General features: G+C 35.4%; 1 protein-coding gene across 3 annotated transcripts in view; it reads left to right on the forward strand.

Moving 5' to 3' along the window:
• Positions 1 to 297: 297 nt before the first annotated feature.
• Positions 298 to 23,046, forward strand: part of LOC132791175 (protein trachealess) — a 41,463-nt gene continuing 18,714 nt past the window's right edge. Inside the window, exons 1-3 of one of the 3 annotated variants that reach the window (XM_060800007.1) lie at positions 298 to 774; positions 14,234 to 14,266; positions 14,479 to 14,526. In XM_060800007.1, the coding sequence (XP_060655990.1) occupies positions 458 to 774; positions 14,234 to 14,266; positions 14,479 to 14,526 (398 nt within the window). In that variant the 5' untranslated portion in view covers positions 298 to 457. The remainder of the gene's footprint in view (positions 775 to 14,233; positions 14,267 to 14,478; positions 14,527 to 23,046) is intronic. The other 2 variants (XM_060800003.1, XM_060800002.1) reach the window with 2 other exon arrangements.

Below are 23,046 nucleotides of genomic sequence, written 5' to 3' on the forward strand. Positions count from 1 at the left end.
TGCCGTGCAGAGGTGAACGCGGACCAACAACGTGCGAAAAAGCCCAAAGCCGAAACCGAGAGTCGAAACGAGTCGAGAGTCGAATCGCAAATTCGTGTCGAGTGTCGAGTGCCGAGTTCCGACTTTCGTCCTGGAACCTACTTTATATGTGTACATATATATACTGCATGTGTATTTCATTTCTCGCTGTGCGAATTCGCCGTCGGTTCATCGTCGTCGTCGTTGTCCTCGTCCTTTTGTCGCGGCCATGCGCGTTAACGGTAAATAATGGCCGCCATCTTGGCGCGAGTTGAATCAAATCACAGCTGGCTATATAGCCCACAATAATACATAAGATATCTCTTTCACTATAAAGTATATATATTGCATATCGTATCGTATATTTATTGCAATTCTTGTGTGCAGTGTGAAACGATAAACCGATAAACGATATCGATATCAAGCGCGCATCAGCATCATGGAGCATCATGGCAGCGGTTTCGTTGCCTCCCCCTGGGCAGCGGTCCTCGGGCATCATTCGATGGCTTCGGATGCGGGCTTTGCAGCGGCAGCGGCTGCGGCGCATGTCCAGAATGTGGCAGCTGCCGCACATCATACACATGCCATGCATCCCGGCCATCCGCATCATCATCCGCACTCGCATCCACATCCACATTCGCATTCGCATGCACATTCGCATCCGCATTCGCATCATCATCATCATTTGGCGGCGGCGGCGGCGAGCGGCGGCATGCCAATGGATTTGCATGTGCCCCAGGGATTCCCCTACTATAGGTAAATACCTCTAGCTAGCCACCACACAAGGATACTCTATCAATACACACACACATATACACATACACAGGTGCACTCTCCATCTCTCTGAGTTTGTCGCCTTTTGTTTTGGGGGCGTTGCCGTATTCAAATTGTCCTGCCAATGGCACTGAATCAACTTGTCCCTCTTCCCTCCTTCCCCTGAGCTGCCTACACTCTGCATTGCACATAGGAAATTATACCACTTAAATCTTTATATACCAAAACTAACGGCTTCCAGTTCAACTCTATGTGTGTGAGCATTATATCAAGAGAATGAGAAAGAACGAACCCAAAATAAGTGCAAATTGCATATTGATTGGGCTTTAATTGCTAGTAAATAAATTTGGCAAACTATGTGCACAATATAATATAATCATTGAATATAATATACCAACTGAGTTGGGGAAGTGTCAAGTCATAACCCTGATAGGATTTATAAAGGAAAGAGATGCATAATGATTAGGCTTTGTCTATACGAAACTGTCATATGCCTGAAATTTGTAATTTATTTTAGAAGTTTATTTTGACAGTATAATCTAAGCTATATTCACATCCAAAGTCTCTAAGTCCTATCTATCAAAACTGTCTCATGTTAAAATACTAATATCACAGCAATATACTGTTTATGCTAATTTGAGAAATACATTGGGGAAACTTAAATTAAGTGAACTCAGCGCTTCAAAGTATAAGAATTACAAATCTTATGTAATATTTAAATACTAACATTTTAGTAGACAATAAAATATATTATATATTTATTATATAGATTATATTTTTGTGGATTATAAAATATAAAAATATATAATTTGCAATAAATAAATATTGCTAATAGCAAAACAAGCCTATTTGATTCCTCCAATCGAAATCTAAAAAGTCATAATATCCTATAGTGTCCAGTATTTAAAAAAAAAAAGTATTAATCTAAAATTATTGTGGAAAATTGATCTTAATTTAAAACTTCGTTTTCTGCGTTCAATTTGAGCATCATACATAGCATTGTGATTATAGATTTTAGCACTTTTCTTTTCTGGAAAAGAGATATATTTAATATCTGAAAATACATAATTTCTGTATATTGATTTCTACTATATTATTTATTTTAAATATTTTTCCAGCTTAATACCTAACATATTTGATGACATTATATATTTCTAAATAGAATCTATGGACTGAAAACCCTCTTTATATATACAGTATAAACGCTAGAGATAATATTTTATATTTGCAAATATATATTTTTATTGAAAAAATTAACTATATATGGGATTTCATGGTAGTATACAAAGCATATTAGATGAAAAAGAAATCTTTTTGTTTGAAATATTTTAATAACATCATTACTATTCTATATACTTTATTCTGTAAAGATTAAATATGGTATTTTTAAAATAAATTATTTTTATTTAAATATAACTGAGTGTAAATATATCGTTCGTAGTATACAAAAATTCTTTTAGGTGCAAGTTAAAAGAGAATGGGAGTCTTTAGATTCATATTTCGCGGTAGCTTCAAATATTATATTGAATTCATTCTATTTTCTATGATTTTCTTCACATTAATTAGACAACACAAAGTGCAATCTTTGGCAATCTTTAAGCATAATTTATATCGATTTAATTTTAATTATTTTCCGATCTTCGCTGAGCGTAACCCGTAACCTCTTGTTGATTGGAATATGTTGAGCTGAGGCAATTTCTCAATTTACAGTTCAATTTAATGGGCTGTCGAGTTTGGCCAGAGAGAGAGAGAGAGAGAGAGTTTATTAAACATTTAGCTTAACTGGCTGGCCATCGTGACCATCAAGTTACCTCACCCACATAATCATAATCAGCCAAGCACTTTTCTCAACTAAAAGAGGAAAGCCACCCAAGACCAATTTTGTAGGATGGCGATAAACTTAAAAATGAGTTCAGAAACTGCGATTGAATTGCAAATTGCCCCCAAAAAAAATAAGGAGGTGAAAGGCAGAGTGAGAAAAGGAGGGAAGAGAGAGGGGAAGAGGAAGCGAGACCGTTACAGAGGTGCCAACATCGATGAAACTTGTAATTAAACTAATTGAATTTACGTGACAATAACACTTTCAACGATGTACTTGAAGCACACAGATTGTCACGAGATGATAACTTGAACTCTTCTCTCGCAGTTCTCTCTCTCACTCCCTCTCTCTCTCACTCTGGTTGTCTCGTTGGGTGTTTCTCTGTGAGCATGATTCAGTTAGGTTGAAGCTCGGCTTAATGCATGGTTATTTTCAATATCGAAAAATGAAATCGGCATCAAAGAACATTTTGCCGCAGTCGAGAGTCGAAGTCAAAGTCAAAGTCGAGAGTTGAAGCTCTGTGCAGAAGACATTCCCATAACAATATGGCGATGGCGATGTAATTCATGAACTGTGATTGGTGGCGCGTCCATTAACTCAGGGCCAGCTTGAACACCGAAGACGGAGACGGAGAGCTACCAAAACCGAAACGAACCGAATCCGGACTGGACTGGACAGTTAGTCAATCTGCCGCCGCTCGACTCGAAGTCGACTCTGAAGTCGCCTCTCAACTCAACTCTTGAGTCTCAACTCTGAAGTCGACTCTTGACTCCAGTCGACACAATCAGCGTCTATCAGCATTTTTCAATTATATCGAAATAGCGTTATCCGTGGCTGGATCGCGTCAGAACGCATAATTACTATAATCACCTGAGTTATTACCTTGGCGAATATTGGCGAAGACATACGAAAAGCGCCAAAGTAATATTAAAAGCAACAACAACAACAACGAGAAAGACTCGACTCGACTTGAGAGACTTGAGTCGACTCTGAATACAGAAATCTAAACTGTGATTGTTTGTGCCCCTCCGTTTGTGGCTGCCTCAATTTCATTTTACTCTTTTTTTCCCATTATTTTCATACAGTTCTTCTTCTTCTTCAGCTTCAGTTCGTCTCCTTTAACTTTTCTCTCTTTGCACAATTCGTTAAAGCCTCGCGTATTTTAAAATTACACTCAGCGAAAAAGATTCTGGATGCTGGCTTTTTGTGTTCTAACTGGAAAATTGCTGCGACGTTTGTTTTTCATTAAGAGTTGCAACGCCGCGACTGCGGCTCTGCCCCTTGTGGCAGCAGCACGAACGGCATTTTCATTCCGTAAAGCGATCGCCGTAGAGCAACAACAGAAAAACCAAAAAGCGACAGCGCCACGCAATTTTCCACGGCGTTGCCCCCAAAAAGATGGTCAGCAGCATATTTTGCGGTTTCGAGGTCGACTTAACCATCAGCAGTTGGACCCAGGGGAAGCTAAGAGAGAGGGGAGAGAGAGGGAAGAGGGAAGCGAGAGGGAAGACTGCAGAAACTGCAGCAGAAAAACCATCATTTCCACAATTTATATTTCGAACGTGATTGGTGGAGTTGCATTGTTTGTGGGGAGAGAAGGGACAGGGGGGGGGAGAGACAGTGCAAGTCGGCCATTAAGAAATTGCAGCAAAGCATAAAGAGCAAAATGAAACCGAACAGCGACCGAAAAGCAACAACAACAACAACAACGCGAGAAAATGAAATAAAATGCTGAAGATTATGATTGCGATTATGTTGGAAGCTCAGCGAAATGAGCTTTTCAAAGGAGCAAGCAAGAGAGGGGAGGGAGAGAGCATTGAAGGGGAAGAGGGGAAGAGCTGGCTTCCACATATGCTGGGAATGAATGTGTGTGAATGTGTAAGTGTGCGAGTGTGAGTGGGAATTGACCTCATGGGAAGCGTTCACAATCGATTCGAGTGTTGCGGCCTATTCACAACTGAGCAACGAATATTCGATTTCGTATTCGTATTCGCATTTAGTTGTTGACTACTTTTATGTAGCTAGATTGAAGTGCTAAAAATTGCAGTACTTTTTGTCTAACTAATTGCTATATCAGTCTATGGGGATGCTGCGGTGAACATACCAAATAAATTTAAGCAAAAACTTGCCTAAATCTAGTTAGCCCAAAATTGTAAATAAATGCTTGAGATAATAATTCATATTCAGACTTTATACAGACTTCTTGAATTGTAATTGTTAAAGACTAATCATTTTATTTGTCTTTTTATAACCGCTACCCATAGAGTAGAAAGGTATTATACCTAGCAAAAGAAGGCATCTCCAATATTCTTGATCAGCGTCTACAGCCGAGACAACTAAGCCATGTCGGTCTGTCCGTCTATTCGTCTGTCCGTCCGAATGAACACCTAGATCTCAGAGACTATAAGAGATAGAGGTATACTTTTTTGAAAGCACTCGTTTATCTTTATTAGCAGAAATATATTAAAATTTTCACATTTTAACATACGGTTACTCTAATTAATGACCTATTTTATATTGAAAATTAATTTTTATTGAAACTAAATAAAAATGATTTATTCAAGTAACATAAATTTCATACAAAAAATCTAAAATTTATCATATTTACCACTTAATTTATTAAAATTAAATAGATTTACTTGCTGCAAATAGTTTTTTGTTACCTTCATAATAAATTATAGGTTTAAAAGTATTCAAAGTTTAAAATATTTGACCCAACATTAGCATATCATATAATAATTAATGTTCTGATATATCATAGAATGATGTGCTTCTGGTTTGTCATATATTTATCAACAAAAAATTGATTCGAATTTTTCGAATTTATTTATGACTTGAATAAAACTAAAACGCAATAGTTAGATCGATCGATAAATAATAGTTAGCGAACAAACGCACACATAAGCAATATTAAGTATGAATAAATTATTTTATTTAAATGTGATGACCAAATAAAAATTTCAGAATATTTGTATTTGCCATATTAACTATACAATAACAAACCATAACAAATAGTATAATAACTGCCAGCAATTGAAAGTAAACTAACTTAAAGGCCTTCGTCGGATTATTATAAAACATATCAAATAAAAATATTAATTAATATGTTCATACCTTTAAATACTCACTTAGTAAAGTACATTTTTGTAATTTACTATCTGCACAAAACTTGAAAATTTTAAAATTCCTTAAAAAACATATTGAAAAGTACATTAAGCTCGCCTTTGAGTTTTTACTGAACTCCAACAAAAATTATTCATCTTATGGAAACTATTAATTTTTGTTGTTTCTCAAAAATCAAATTTAGTCAATTGATTTCAATATCGATTGCTTAACTCCAACAAAAGTGATTTATCTTAAAGAAAATTTACATTTTTTTGTTTCTTAAGAGTGCAATTTAAATAATTGCTTTTCAATATCGATTGCTTAAGTTTATATCACGATCGATGGCCTCTGCGAATTTGCTGTTGTAAAAATCTTAAATATAATAGTAATAAAATGATAAATTTCAAAAATATATAAATAATTTTCTGAAAAACTTTCGCCAGCTAACGGTGCAGCCCTTTTCCATTTGCCCTTTGCTCACTTTGAAGATTTGCTCATAAAATTAAAGGTGTTACAAGAGTCCCTCCCCAAATGCATTACCAGCTACACTTGTTTCGGCTGCAAGTGCTGAAGAGAGACTCGATCTGAGTCGATGTCGAAGTCGAGTCGAAGTCTCAGTAAAAGTCTCTTAGCTTGGGGTCCAGCCTACGTCACATTCAATTAAATTATGTAAATGAAGCGCAACACTTGAGCCAGGACAAAAGTCCGGCACTGCAAATTGAGTTTGCCGAAAGATCTTGGCCAAGACAAGAGTAGAGGAAAGATGGAAGAGTGAGAGAGAGAGAGAGAGTGAGTGAGAGAGAGACAGAGAAGAGGAGAGCAGACTGATGCTAAAGCCAATGCCGAAAGCAAAGGCAAGACACTCCACCCACTCCGCCAGAGGCTGTCTTGACTTGCAGGTTGCCATCAAGTAGAGTAAATTACAGCTTTGTTGTTGTTGCTGTTGCTGATGTTGCTGTTGTTTGTGTTGCATTTACCGCGGCTGCCGTGGCGGGTTTGCAGCTTGATGAGCTTGATGTTCACACAGCCGCCAGGCATGAAGCTATTACACACACACACACACACACACTCAGACTCAGTCTCACTCTCAGTCTGTTCACTTACATGTAGACAAGCTGGCTGGATGATGTCCTTGCTGCCGGCAAATTCAAAGTGAGCCAACAATTTCATCAACGCCAAGCGACGACGGCGACGATGGCAACGTCACCAGGCAACTTCTCCTCCTCTTGTTTGCTGCCTTTACTGTCTTCTGGTAGCGCGTAAAATTAATTGAAATTCATGCCGTGTTACAATAACAATGATTAAACGGCACACACATGACTTCCCAAGTCTCAGTGCCAGGGCTGGCCCTTGGCTCTGAGCAACTCCTTCTTTCTGCTGCCCGCCCCCCCCCTTTTTGGTCTACAAAGTTGCGACCGCCACCTGACCACCACCTGGCCTCCGGTTGCACTTTTTTCTAACTGCAACTGGCAACTGTTGCCACCGCAATGGCAACCGCAACGACAACAGCAACACACACCCAAAGTGCAAAAGTACAAATCCCTGTTTGGAATACCAAACATATTCAATTGCATTGCCTATACTTTAATACTTACTATACTCGTAAGTTCACTGTGATTAGCGCTGATTCATAAATCGCATTCAACGCACATTGAACACACTCGAAAAATACAATTTTCCTTATCTCTTCTCTCTCTTATTCTACCGACAAAAAGGGAAGTTCGCGATCAAATAATTGAGATAAGTATTGAAACAACCCAAAAATGAAGACGAATATAAACTAGCTAAAGCTCATTCGATTTATGAATACTCTATATACAGATATACATTTTAAGATTAGTCTTTAACGACCATCTATGAAGTAATAGGATACAATGTGGATGAAAGGATGCACTGTATCTTTTTATTATTTAGTCATAAGATTTTCTATTATATTTTGTTAAGTACTTATCTTATTTTGAAGAAGAGAAGATGCATATTATTTTTAATAGTTTATATACTGTAAGACTTAAACATCTGATTATGCCATATATTTATTCAAATATATGGATTTGAAAGTATTAGAATAAATATTAGAATATATATGTTTACCATAAAATAGTTGGCCACCTATCTTATGGGCTCTATTTACTTTATTGTTATAAGATTTGAAAGGAATATGCAAGTATATTATTTAATTAATATTTGAAACTTGAATTTGTAAATAAAATTATTTTGTAAATTCCAATTTTTCATCATTCTTTTTTTAGTATTAAAAATATGCTCTAAATTATAGTTAGTAAAATTTAAGTCTCTTAAAAATTGACCAAATATGGAGAATTGATAACTAACTGATTAATTTCATAGATAATCGATAGCATATCGTTGAACATTCGTTTCCAAATAAAATAACGATTTAGTTTTAAATATTTATAAAAAAGTTATATTTTCGTTACGCGCTGCGCATAATGACAAAGAGACAGTTAAAATCAAGTGTGATCATACAACAAAGGGAAGGATATTGGAAACTAAAGACCGTCACATTTATTATGATAATTAGGATATATTTATGTATGTACATGTATGTATATAATATGGGCAAATTTACAACAATTTTTTTAAACGAATTAATATAATTTGTTAAATTGTATTATAAATTATTACTTAAAAGAAAACTAATTTATTCTCTGAGTTTATGAAATAAACATTTGGAAATATCTACTAATGTTTAATAGTAAAAAAATTGCATAGATATGAAGCCGTATTAAAGAAAATCTCATGAAAAGAAACTTTGAAAGATCGTAAAATGTTTTCCCATACCCAAAATGATAGATCAATATTTCTTTAAATGTTGAGTATAAGTATTAAAGTATTCAATGTTCGGCTGACGAATACTTCAAGCAACCCCATGCAACCTCAGCAGCAGGGTATAACCGCAGAGTTGTGGGCAGAGCTTTACGCTTTTCGCAAAACTTTGCCAACTTATAAATATGTATGAGAAGTTTCGAAATTGTTGGAATCCCTGCCGACAAGCCACAGACAAAAAAAAACAGCAACAACAGCAACAAAAACCAAAGAGCAATAACACAAGGTCGGTAAGAAGACAGGCGGCGATCGGTCGATGATCGTCAGAGTCGATCAGTCGATCAGAGCATCAGCAGCAGCAGTTCGTCAGTCAGTCAACGACTCGGACTTCAACTTCAAAAGCCAAAACGACAGACAGACTCGAATGTTTCCAAAGAGAGGGAGGGGAGAAAGACACTCCGAGTTGAAAGGGGGGAAGGCGAAAGAGGATCGCGAGGAGTGTCGATGCAGGAAGGCAAAAGGCAATCATTGATCAGCGGAATTTAGAGCGAAAATTTGATATTAAGGCCAAGAACCAAAAACGAAAAAAAAAAAAAAACAACAACACAACACAACAAAAATTACGGCAAAGAGGAAGCTGAAAACAGAAACAAAAAAAATCGAAATTGTTAAAATAAAATTAAGCAGAAATAAACGCCCCAATATATAAAGCATGAGAGCATGAGACTTTGCCGCAATTGATTGCAGCTGGAATTGCACTTGAACTCGAGTGCCACAAGTTGCCAATTCCCCCTTCTTCCCTCTCTCCACAGTTCCCTTAACTTCATCTAGGTTCTCTACGTGTATCGAAGAGCTATTCCCTGAGTGCGCAGCGTCTTTCGCTTTAATATAAATAATTGTTTACGGCAACCGCAAGTGGATCTGTGGCAGCCACAAAGTGGATCTGCGACACACACTGCATCTCTTTTGGGCACAATCAATAATGATAGATCAGCCAATTGGTTTCCCTCTCTCGCTTCCCCCAAGGGAAGATGGCGAGAGGGAGAGAGAGGGGAGAGAGAGAGAGAAGAGGAGAGGAGATCTTGGCTGTCAACAAAGGGACAGCGCGTGCGATCAACGTCTGACCGCAAATCGCTTTGGGTACTTTGACAGCATCATTCAAAAAGTAGAGAAGGGCTGTTGAGCTCCCTGTTTTTGTTGATACAACAAGTACACACAGTGGAGCTAGTTAACAGAACATTGAAATTTAATTATCACTTTTACATTGAAGTTATTAAACACAAAAAAATAAATAAGCATAGGTGTACAACTTGCATAGTCTCAAATTATTTTTAAATAAATATTGAACAGAAGAATTTTTCTAGTTGCGAAAAAAGCACATATCATACACATATCAACACAATACTTCAATATTACTAAAAAAAAAACAAAAGATACATAAATACAACATAACAATAGATTCATTCCCTCTAGGCAATTTAAAAAAAATAACTCTTCACTTTTGATTTGTGGATTTTTTATTAGATACTCGTACTATCCCATAATTTATAGTCATTTTCTGCACTTTATTTGAATGACTTCCAGAATGACTTTCAACAAAATATTCCAAGGCAAAACTTGTAATATAGCCTTCAGTATATTTTAGTTTTTTACTCTAGAATGTATTATATTTATTTGTAGAATATAGTTTTATTGAAAATGTGTAGAGGGTATGTCACAGCCGAGCACACTCTGCAGCGTTCTTTCTTGTTTTAATTAAGACTTATGTGCAAAGTAAATCCCAGGTTATTGTGGTTTCAAGACACTAACAAAAAACAAGTTAATATTCAATATAATATTAAAGTTAAAATGAAAAATGAAGGGACTACTTTTCTATGAATAAATTTTTTCAGTCTTAAGATAAATGTAATAATACAATTAGCTTTTTCAGTGATGAAATGAAAAAGATATGCAAAGGAAAATCTTATATTTTCGATAAAAACGGAAACTTATACTTATGCACAAAATAAATTCCGGATTTTTTTCTAAAAAGACAATTAGATAGTATTTAACTTTTCTTTCAAAATCGAATCAACATTATAATACCTCATAGCATAAAATATTAAGAAGCTTTACAATAAATCAGTACTTCATATATGTATATACTACAATATATATTCTATATTACTCATAATTTTGCACAATGAATGAGTAGCCATTTTATGCAGATATAATAAATAATAATCCTCTTCGCATATTTTACAAATTATATCCTCACTCGTAATTTTACTCTTTGAACGATGAAGATATAGAAAATAATCCTCTCGCATTACAAATTTGAAATTATATCTTCTTTTATAAATGAGTATTAATAATACGAATATATATAGAAAATAAGCCACTTCTTCACATATTTTACAAATTATATCCTCACTCGTAATTTTACTCTTTGAACGATTATTAATATAATGAAGATATAGAAAGTAAAAGACTTCTTCGCATATTTTTCAAATTATAACTGAATTATAATACCCCATAACTTGACTTTATGAATGTGGTTGACTGTAGTTCATTTGGCTGCCTCTTGATTACTCGGCACATGAAATGTTCTCCATCTCGATGATAACTTCTCGCATAACTGCTCTAAAGTATCCACAACAATTTCAGTAATCAGAGGAGGAGAGGCAACTGCATATGGATGGTTAGTTAATTGGTTGCACATTTCGTAGCCTAGTTAAATGTGGAGATTACACACCTTATTATTATGAAATATGTTCCATAATTATGGCCACTTTGGCTGTGCGCCGTGTTTGTGCAGCGACTCTGGGACAACCTCTTAATAGTCAGTTGGTAGCCCCCTTATGTAATTTTAACTGCCGACTGCTGACTACCGAAGAGCCCTCTAGCCCTCTGCAGAGGCAAGGTGGCAAGGCAGCAAGGGGCATGTGGCAAGCAGACTGTGCGCCATATATTGACAATGCCCGGCGTCTTGTGGCTTGGCGACAACGTCTCAACGACGTCGCAAAGCTGTCGATGACGATGACGTTGTTCTCTCCTGCTCTCTCTCTCTTCTCTCTTTGTCTCTCGGAAGTCTCTCCTGTCGCTGGACTTTGTCTCTGTGACTGTTGTCTCTGTGACTCTGGCTCCTGTTTTCCTCATGCCAATTTATTTATGGTGCGGTACAAGTTTTTACGCACTCAAGTGCTCTGAGACTAATTGGGCACGAAACGCAATCAAAGTGACGACGACAACGTTCAACAGAGAGTGAGAGAGAATGGCTGAGAGACAGAGAGAGAGCGAGAGCGATGTAGAACCTGAAGAAATACAGACAAAAAGCCAAGCGATCGACGCGGTATCGCGAATCGATCACTTGAACTTTATAACGCTGATGAGGCTTTGATTTGTGGCTCGTTTCCAAGATCGCATTCAGTCTCCAGCCCCAACAAACTCCACATAGTTGTGGCAAAATAGTTGGGCCATGTTCTACACAATTATCTGTTATTATCAGCGTTTTCAGTGGTCTCTCTCATCTTTGTTTTGGTTTTTTTTTTTTATTTTGTGCACAGCGACAATGACATCTCATTGTTGACTGCTGTCCTGCCTCCTCTTCCCTCCTCCTTTTGCCCATTACAAGTAAGCCGTTTAGGCCAACTCTTAAAAATAGCTGCCTCTGGAGATGCAATTGCAGCTCTAAACATTCGAGAGATCGATCTGTTGTTGAGGGAGAACACGTGTCTTGGCCAAAGCCAAACTCAACTGCCACTTACAGCTTACAAGGACTGCAAGGACAGAAGCTGTTCACTCTGTTTCGACAAGGTCCAAAACATTGTAAACTCAAGCGAAGGAACTGAAGAGTCTGTTGCTGCTTTCAAATTTAATTAACTTATGAGGAAATTGAAAACCAAAGGCAGCTATAATTATCGCAGATCAATTGTAGAAACGAGAACTTGAACTAAACATCAAATTAAGTGAATGATATGAAATTGAATAAACTATGGGAATATCACTCAGTTTGAAAACCTAAACGATGTGAGAATGAAGAAGAATACACTGTGATGTAATGCTAAGAAACTTAGAAACCAAAGTAAAGAATATAGTAACATAGTATTATATATTGACATTAAAGAATATAGTAACATAGAATGATAGGGAAATAAAGTATTTCAGCAAAAATTATTATTAAAATCTTTCTATACTAACTTAATGCTAGACATCATTCCAATTATGATATACAGTAATAACATATCTTTTCATTTTCATATATGTATCAAAACACTTTTTGATTTATAGAATTAAAAATATTAAAATTGTAATTTTAAATTATAAAAGCAATCATGCCAATAATAAAACTTACTTAAAAGGCATTTCTTAAATTCAGGAAAAATGTATTCTTGCAAATTAAAATCAAAGATCAAGATTCTTCTTTTAAAAATCATTTATATAATTTAATTTACACATTTAATTTTTGGAAACAAAATCTGTGTTAAAGTACATATTAAATAGTGAAACAGTTATAATTCACTTAAGTAATAATAATAAATAATTAAAAACTAAGGTTCTTTACGTTTTCTTTATAGCTGTTACTAACAGTCAGATCACAACACTAACGATCAGTACCGATATATAATTAACCCATATTTATATATTGAAAGCTTATAATTGTGGCTTTTACTATGCAATTTCTAACATTAAAGTTGGAAAAATTCATTTGAGAAAGTGAGCGAGGAATTTTAATACAAACTAAAAAGTACAAGCGAATTATTTCTTATTTGCTTTATAAATGAAACTAAAGACAGACGCATCACAGAACTAAACTGTATAGATTGTTAATAAGTATTTACTAAAAGCCCCAATAAGCAAAACTATTATTGATATCTATACAATAACATAGTATTTGATGACTTTTCGAGTTTTATTTAGTATAACAATATATTCTCATTTTCATTTCCGAAACAATTTAAAGTAACTGTTCTAAGATCGTAAATCACTAAAGCTACTTATTAAACCTTTGCAACAGTTCTCCAGAAACTTGAATATTTTGTTAATACTTAATTGATGGCGATGAATGAAACAGCTTCTTTGTTGGGCAAGTGCTTCCGCTTTTGAACCTAAAAAAAAAATAACAGCAGAAGAATCTTAGCCAAAAAAGCAGTTGGCAATAATTGTTTAAAGCTAAACGGACTTGACCTAGGATTGATAAACTGCAACCAACAAAAAGGGAAAAAGCAAAACAAAAGCGAAAAGCAGACGAAACTTATGAATATTATTACAATTTTGATAATTGGCATGGAGCGTTGAAGCAAAAGGTTTCCCCCCCCTTTGTCAAGCTCCTCCTCCGATGCTCAATCACTGTATCGATCAGAGGGCGATCGATTTAGGGTCAGAGAATTCGCGGCTTCGCGACTCCAAAAACGGGACAACTTAAAAGGATCGAAAGTCTGTTTTTTTTTTTGGGCAATGATTTACGGGCTGTTCGACGGCTATGACGAAAATTGTCTGGCGCTGTGGGGAGGAGAGAGGAAAGACAGCGGTAAAAATCAATAAATTTTATATACTCATGATGCACTTGATTATTAAAGCTTTTGGTCGATAATGCGCAGTTCTGTGGCAACTTTGAAGTGCAATTTGCCACAGATTGTTGTTTATTAGACGATCACAACTTCCTGTTGACCTTCTCAAAACAGAGAGAGAGAGAGTGTGTGAAAAAGAGAGAGAAACTAATCGCTTAAATTTCTGTTTGGTTCTTATTTGCAGGTATCGCGAGGATGCGCTTTGCTGGGGCGACAGGTGAGTTTTCTGCCACGGCTGCGAACGCCGATAGCCGACACATTTATCGGCTAATTTAATTTATTTAGAAAATGTCAACTTTTTCCTCGACGCGCTCGCTTAATCGAATATTCAACAGGCTCGCAAGCGAAATGTATCTCTGTGTATATCTCTCTGTATCTTTGTATCTGTAGCTGTATCTCTTCTTCTTCTTCTTGTGTTTCTCTTCGCAGAAAGTCCATGGAGGAGATCGGTGCTGCACAATCCTCGGTGAATGCGCGGTAAGTGTTAATGTTACCGTAAACGATTCTCTGCCCCCTTTCCCCTCCCTTCGGGCTTTCTCTCTCTGTGGCAGCTTCTCAAGCAGCGCCACTTGGCGACGCATTTGTTAGCATAAAATTATTGAATGCCAAACCAAAGACGTCGTCGTCGACGTCGCCAACATCGCCGCCAGACGTCAAAGGCGCATGTCGCATCTATGAGATACTCAAACTCAGTCTCTGACTGAAACTCAGACTCCGACTTCGACTGCGACTGCGACTCGGACTTGAGACTGAGACTGAGATGTGTTGTTGTAGCCGCAGCTTAGTGGAAAACCGTTGCTGTCAACGTTAATGTGATGATCTAACTGCAAGTGTTGAAACTTTGCTGTTCACTTTGCAATCGCTGTTGGATTAAACAGCGACAACTTTTGAGTCTGCAGCTGTTACTGAATTTGTATAAAAAGTCGAAAAAGATTACCAGAAAAGTTTAGATTTTTTCTTTAAAGTTTTTACAAATTCTACAATTCAATCTTGAATAAATCTCCTTCGTTTTCTTTAAAAATATTTAAGATTCTATAGTATTAAAAATAAATCTTAAATATTTTTCAAGAAAACGAAGCAGATTTATTCAATATTTAATTGTAACAAATACAAAATATTGTAATCTATTTTTTAAATTCTTTTAATATTTATAAATATTTCAAATTTGTTACTAAAACCGATTGTAAATATTTAATATTGTAATCTATAAACGAAATACATTTAATAAGCCAAATAGAAATTATTTAGATTACAATAATAATAATGAAATACTTTTAATAATTACTAGTATTTCGAATTTGTTACCAATATCTAATCAATTTTTCTTCTTCTCATATATAAAATAATTTTTTTGTCAATATTGAAATTTTACAATTGAAATTCCATAAAGATAACTTTAGATTACAAATTTAGTGAAGATACATTTATGAGAGCAATTAAAATAAACTAAAACAATAAATAAAAAAAGAAAAATAAAGTAAATAATCAATAACAACAATAAAATTGTTAAATACGAATATTTTAAAGCAGTCAATTTTTTTCTGCTTCACCAATTTTCAATTTAAAATGTCATATCTTCGTTAAGACTGCAGCTAACTCATTTAAATTTTGCATACACATATTTAAGCTACTGTTTAATCAGCATACCAAATTTCAGCCAAATCGTTCGACGGGTTCACAAAGCTTACACCTGTTATTCGGTTATTTAAGCGTATTATACGCTTCGGCTAAGCTCAACGCTAGTCCGAATAGCTAGCTCTGTTGCTGTTGTTGCTGTTGTTGTCGCTGTCGCTGTCAGTTGCTGCTGCTGCTGCTGCTGTTTGTCTGTTGTCTTGTTCTCGTTGTTATGACATTTTACATTTTTAATGGGAATTCTCACATAAAAAGTACAAATATCAGACTAATTGGATTTATCTCGAGGCTGTCGCGCGTTGTCACACTCTTTTTGCCATGCTTGGAGCTACTTGCCGGAAGATGTTGCAAAGGCATCAAACGAATCCTAAGACATGTTTCTAGCCTTAACTCGCAACTCTCTTCGCTTCTTTAGCTTGTTGGCAATTAGCACAAAACAGGGGGAACGAATGTGGAGGAGAACGCACCCAGCGAAAGCCAGACTCAAAACCCAAAGGCACATTTCCAATGAATCGATCAACAACAGCAATGACAACAACAACAACTGAGCAATGTCACAATGAGGCAAACTTGCATTGCTTAAATTGATTTCTGCAATTAATTGAACAACGCAAATGACAAACTGAAAGCAACTAAACAACAACAAAAACTTTAGCAAAATAAACAAAACAAAAAAAAACACTGCACCATTTTCCACCACCATCATCAACAGCAACAAAAACAACTATGTGAGGAATGCACTTTGCTCCCGAACACGCTTCCAGCTCGCTTCTGCAGCAGACATGCCACATGCGGCAAGAGAGCGAGAGCAGCAGGAGGCAGGCAGCCGTTTCCTTGCAACCTTTTTTTCCTCTCGCCAACTTTTTTGTTGTTGTTCATCCTTCGATTTTTGTTCAAGTTTTGCTTTTTTTGCCAACAGCTGTCACGGTCATGTCTGGGGGCTGTTGACTCGACTCAACTCAACTCGATTCGACTTGACTTTGGTTCTTCTCCAACTTAAATTACACTGATTCAATCAATTCATTCAATACTTAAGCTAACTACCAATTTTAATTGAATTACAAATTTAATTAAGTGGGTAAATAAAAGGCTTTTTCTAGGAAATATAGTATTTATTTTATATAATGGAATATGTTAACATAAAACACAAACAGTATTAAGACGAGTTATCAACAGCTTTATCGCCGTTATACTTAATTGCCACATTGAAATACGAAATTTTCAGCGTTGAAAATTAGCTCATAAATGCTTTGAGTGTCAGAGAGAGCTGTTTGAGTACTTGTTATTTGTCCGTAATCAAATGTAAGTCTTGTAAAACATATAATCATATAAATTACAATATCTTAAATTGATTTGTTTAGTGCACTTTTAATCCAAAATTAGCAATTACTTTTGAAGATTACAATTTTTTTATTCAACTCGAATATCTGAAGTTCATCGTCAATATCAAAAAGATTAAATCAATTTTCTGGTCTCAAAATACTCAATTATTTAATGTACCTTATTAGAAGAAAATATTTCCTATTTTCGTTTTTTACGTCTATATCGGAAGATAAGTTGTTATTTACTTATACACAAATATAAATTTCAAATTGAGTACATGCGAGATTATTTTGTTTTTTATTTTCTAATAAGACCAATCAGTTTATTCTGTTATAATTATGTTATGTTGTATAAGGATTTGTTAATAAATATTCCAAGAATAAACACACAAAATTTGAGTTCATTTACTTTACTAATAACTTTTGTATGCGGGCCCAAAGTGCATAGTTGCAAACATGTACTCATACTTATATTTTCATTATCGTATTTAAGCAAATTTAAATGTTAAATTGTACTATTACATTTATTTTTATGCTTTAATTCAACTATCATATTTCAATTTAATTGAAGCATGAATTTTATTGAAAATGTATTTGGAGTAATTACATTTTGTTCAAACAAGAATACGCATAATGATCATGATATTTTTCTACTTTTCAAGTTGACCGTCTTTATTACAAATCCTTTAGTCATCTATTTTTAAAAATGCCAAAAAATAACTTTATTTTTGTTAAAACTTAAATGTATACACTTAACTCTTTTATCTCAATTTACGAATTTATTTTATTAAAAATATAGTTAGTTTAATTTTACTTAAAAGAGAGTAGGCTAACTATTGTTCGATATTCACTTACGCACATCAATTATTTTGAACGAAATACTTATCCAGCTGGGACCAATGTGCAGGTTGGCCTCGTTGCCTCTTCATCGTCATGGGCACTGACTGAGTTCTGAACTAGATTTACGAGTGAAGTAGAATGAAGTGGAGTCGAGGTGACGATGGAGACGACGACGGCACAGTTTCGGAAGGTGCAAGAATATTAATTAATAATTCCGATCACAACTGCGCACTTTGTGTCGCCGCAGTTAACGGCTACGGTTTGGCATGCGAATTATTTGCTAAATACCAGAAAAGTGAACGACAAACAAGCAGATCGCCACTTGCAAGGAGGGGCAACTACAAGTGGAAGCAACCACAACAACAACAACTCCTCCTCTGCCTCCTCCTCCGCCTTCATCTCTTGTGTATTTTGTGTGCCGCAAACTTGAAGTTTGTTTTGACTTTTCAAAGCTAATTTATGGCTCACATAACGGCCAAGTAAATAACAGAGAGTCAACGATCGCATCTGATCGCTTTCAATCAAGCGATCAATCAATCAATCGACCCAAAATGGCACATCTAAATTTATGCTCAGCTTCTAGAATAACGCAAAATAAACAATTAAAGTTGATTGGCTCATTTTGGGCATTAAATTTACTTTGGAATGTGCTAAAAATAAATTATTTCATTATAAAAATTTAGCTATTATATTGAAGAATTTGTGCGCACAATTATTCTGATCGTGGTGGAATTTTTAAGTTGTAATAAACATTTTGTTATAAAATCATTTATAATGTTATGAAATCTGAAATAATGGTAATGGTTTATTTGAATAAATATTATACGAATATGAATTTCAATACTTTTTGAATAGTCTTTAAAACTGCAAATACTATTCGTTAAATTTTCTTTTTCAATTTGGTATTTTATTATTTTTTAATTTTCTGTCCAATAAAATGAATTTCTATTAGCTTTAACGATATGTCTGCATTTCAATAAATATAATTTGAATATAAATATATATACTCTTTGCAATGAATGTTAAAATACAAGTTGAGTTCATTAAACTTTTGAATTATTTAGTTTTATGTCTATTAAATTAATTTCAAAATTCTTTATGTAATAGTCGTGTAATATATTGTTTTTGTATTATTTATTATATTAATTGTAATATTTGATTATCTGTCTGTCCATCCGTCTGTCCGTCAGAGACTATAATAAGGCTTTACTGTATTATAGAATTTATTTGAGAAATACTCTATATGGCAAATTGCGGCTACTGCATTTGGGTCTTAGTTACTTGGGCTGACAATCTGGTATATTTTGTACTCTATGGTATATTTTAAATGAGGCACTTCATTGATATATCAAATATAGATTTGGTATATTTTTGTACTTTTGTGGTATATTATTTGGTATATTTTAAAAACAATAACACACATCTCAAGGTCGAACAAGCTCAACTGTAGCTTGTTTTCTTGTTTAACCCTTATTTTTATTCTTCTTTAAAAAAAAATAATTTTATTTTAATATATTTAAACACTTTTACTACCCATTCCACAAATATTCAGTTACAAAAATATTGATTTATTATTTCGATCATTCTTAAAATCCACAAAACATATTCCATTTTAATTTCCCAACCCCTAAAATGTCATTCAGTTCTCAAAAAAATGGTCATAAAAGTAGAAAAAACAAATTCTATTCCTTGAAACTCTTTAACTCCTGGTTGTAACACAAGTGAAACTGATTCATTTCAGACTAAGATCTGTGTAGTAGTTAATCATAAATGTGGAATAAAAATAATTACGCCCCTTTTGCTGGAGTCATCAAATTTGTTGTGGTAGCTGTTGACCAAACGGGGGAAAATGTGTTTCATCAGAAGCACGCACAAGGCGATAAAAATCTAACTGCTCCTCAGCTCCCGAGCTGCACAGTCTCCGATTACAACAGTATTATTGCCATTTCACTCTCACGTAGTCTATCGCTATCCTTGTCTCGCTTTTATTGCTTAATTGTTTGTTTGGGTTCTGTGGTCTTGTTGTTGTTGTGAATTATGAATCGTTTTGTGTGTGTTTCGATTGTGTAACAGTGCCCAAGAACAGTTATGCTACCTTTCACTGCGCCATAAAAACAACCAAAACAAAAAACAAATAATACATCCCTGACAGATCCTACACGCTGATAACTCCCATTTCTCTGCTACTCGAATAAGAAGAAAGAGATGACCAAAGAGAAATAAACGAATCATCTCGTTGTGTTATTTTATCACCTGTGTCACTTTTATTGCTTTCTCCTGTGGGCAACCAGACAACTGGCAACTGATCGTGACAGATCAGCGATCGCGGTTAGTTTATTGCTTCCTCTAAGCAAACTGTCTCCTCAACTGGCGCTTCAACACGAAGCTGCAACTGGAAATGAAACTGGCACTGGAATTGGAATTGAAATTGAGATTGAGATTGCGATGGGATACGAACATTTCAGAGAAATGTTTTATGGCTTCCTCCTGACGCAAACGAATCAATCGATTATCGAGAATATTTATGTAATATCCTTTTCAATATTTTTGTAAATATCATATACAAAAGTTGATTTGGCTGACAATTTGGTATATTTTACACTCTATGGTATATTTTGAATGTAGTAGTACTGTACCAATATACCCATCCTTTATATATAATATAAATATACCTATCCTTTGGTATATTTTTGCTTTCTGTGGTATATTTTGAATGCAGTAACACTGTAGCAATATACCTAAAATACCCTTCGGTATATTTGTAGTATTTTTGTGGTATATTGATTCGATATATTTTAAATTGAATAACAAATTTATTAAAATTTATTCAAAATGGGTAGTCAAACCTTCTTAATTGTTTTTATCAAGAATAGAAAAATCCTTCGCTATATCTAATCTACATAAAATCTACAAACATTTTAATAGGATTACAAAAAACACAGCTACGAATGATGTTAAGGAAGTGGAATTTATTGATCTGAAGTTTTTATTTAGCTAATTTAATAATCATTCGAATTATTCAAGATTTCACTAACAATTATTTTCTAATGAAGTTCTTCAAAGTATTTTAAAAATATTTGAGGAAGCCCTTTGTTTATTAAGTTATTCAAGCTGACGATTATGATTTTCAATTAAAAAAAAAAGGCTTCAGATACCATAAACAAGAAATTTATATTTAAAATGTTTATATATTTTGTATACAAATTTAGAATACAAAACATATGTTAATATATTTCATGCTGATTTCCTCGCCATATTGTTTTAAGCTACATATCAATCGAAATAGTTGCTTGAATCTGTTTCATCAATAAAGTTGGAAGTTGTAACTCAAATATCAAGATTTTTGTGTGCATAGCATATTTATTAAAAATCTTAATAATATTATATTGTGACTTGAGATAAGTATACATAAAAATAAGCTCATCATACTCGTAGATTTGATGCCGATTTCTGAATTTACTTTGGCACATTTGTACACAAAAAATCTTAAATCATGATTTATAGTAGTTATATCCAAATGAAACCAAGGAGAGAATATAGTGTTCTAAACTACATATTCATTAAAGTTGCTAGCTTAGAGCTGATTTATCATTAAAGTCAGAAGTGTAACTTTAATATTTCTTCCAAATATAATCGTTCTACCACAATAAATTAGTTAATTTAATGGCAATTGAAGAAACATGACATCGATCTTTCGTCACGTGTCTAGTCAATTAATTTGCTGATATGCTTGGCCATTATAGAAGCCCAAACTTGAGCTGCAGCTGTTGCATTCTTGCACACACTTCACTGAGAACAAACGTCTTATCGCTTTTGGTTTATCGATCGATCGTGGGCGTCTTCAAGTTGGCCTAAAGCGTTCAGCGGCCTTTTCGTATTTGTTTTGATTTTTCGCAAATCACGTTATTTTGCTGCTTTGCTGCGTTTGCTATTTGAAATGGACGCCTCGTGTGTCCGAGAAAACGTGATGGATAACAGGCAAGTGTTGTCTCCTTTCCTCTCTCCCTTCCTCACTCAGTTGTGTATTGTCTCTTGACCAGTTCACTCTCTTTGCGGTTCTTCCTGTGTGTGTGTGGCAGGAGAAGGCATAAGAAGCAAGTGGGGGGAAGTGGGTGGCCAACTGATTAGAGAGAGGCACTTGCATACGTGCCGGCGACTGCGAAACATTCCATTCATAAACTCATGCAACAATTGGCAGTCGACTCCTGACTGGAATACACATTTTGTGTGTTGTGTGTGTGCGATATATTTTTTTGAAAAACCGAAACCAAAACAGAAACCGAAACAGAAACAGCAACTGAAACTGAAACTGAAACCGAAATGAAAACTCAAACTCATGTCGAATATAGTAGAAGTAAGTTGTAGGTCCATCAACAGCCGCAGCACGCACTCGACTCGACTCGGCTCACGCACCTTTATATGGCAATGCCTGACTGACTGACTGACGGACTCGACTGTCTGTGACTCCAAAGTGGTATGCTTAGAGGGGGGTTGGAAGTGTGGCGCTCCGCACGCAGCGCATTGCATGTCCACGTCGCAGTCGCAGTCGCCACGTCCACGTCGACATCCATGGCCATTGTCCTCGAGGCATCCACACGCATCAATTTCCGACCTACGCTCGCCCATCAACAGCAACAGCTTCAGTCACCAGACCCAATTTCAATGTCTGGCCGGTGTCTGCACGTGGAAAACGGGGGAAACGTGGCAACGTGGCATCGTGGAAATGTGCTACCCAAAAAAAAAGAAGAAGAAGAACAAACCGGAAACGGCTCAGCGTTTCACGTTCACGTTCGATTTTTATGGCGACGCTGGCGACTCTTAAACTGGCAACTGGCGTTGAATTTTAGTTCCTCATTCATTGTCTACGCCTTCACCTACACACACATACAGTCCACCCACACACACACATACACATCCCGCGGTTGCCACTTGGCACGTTTCCTTTTTAAAATTCACAATTGCCGCCAGCGACGCGTAATTGTGGGAGAATTCGCTACGCCAACTTGTCTGCTTCTGCCTCGCTCTCACTTGCTCCCTCTCTGCAGCTATCTCTTTCGCTCGCATCCCTCGACTGTCCACGAACTCTACAAGAAATCGATCACGTTTCTACACATGTTCCAGTTACGTTACATTGCGCTTACGTAATGTCTTTATACCAACCGCGAGAGACTCGAGACGCGACTCGAGGATGTGGCGACAAAAC

The sequence above is a fragment of the Drosophila nasuta genome, chromosome 3, assembly GCF_023558535.2.
Source record: "Drosophila nasuta strain 15112-1781.00 chromosome 3, ASM2355853v1, whole genome shotgun sequence".
Classification (NCBI taxonomy): Eukaryota; Metazoa; Arthropoda; class Insecta; order Diptera; family Drosophilidae; genus Drosophila; species Drosophila nasuta.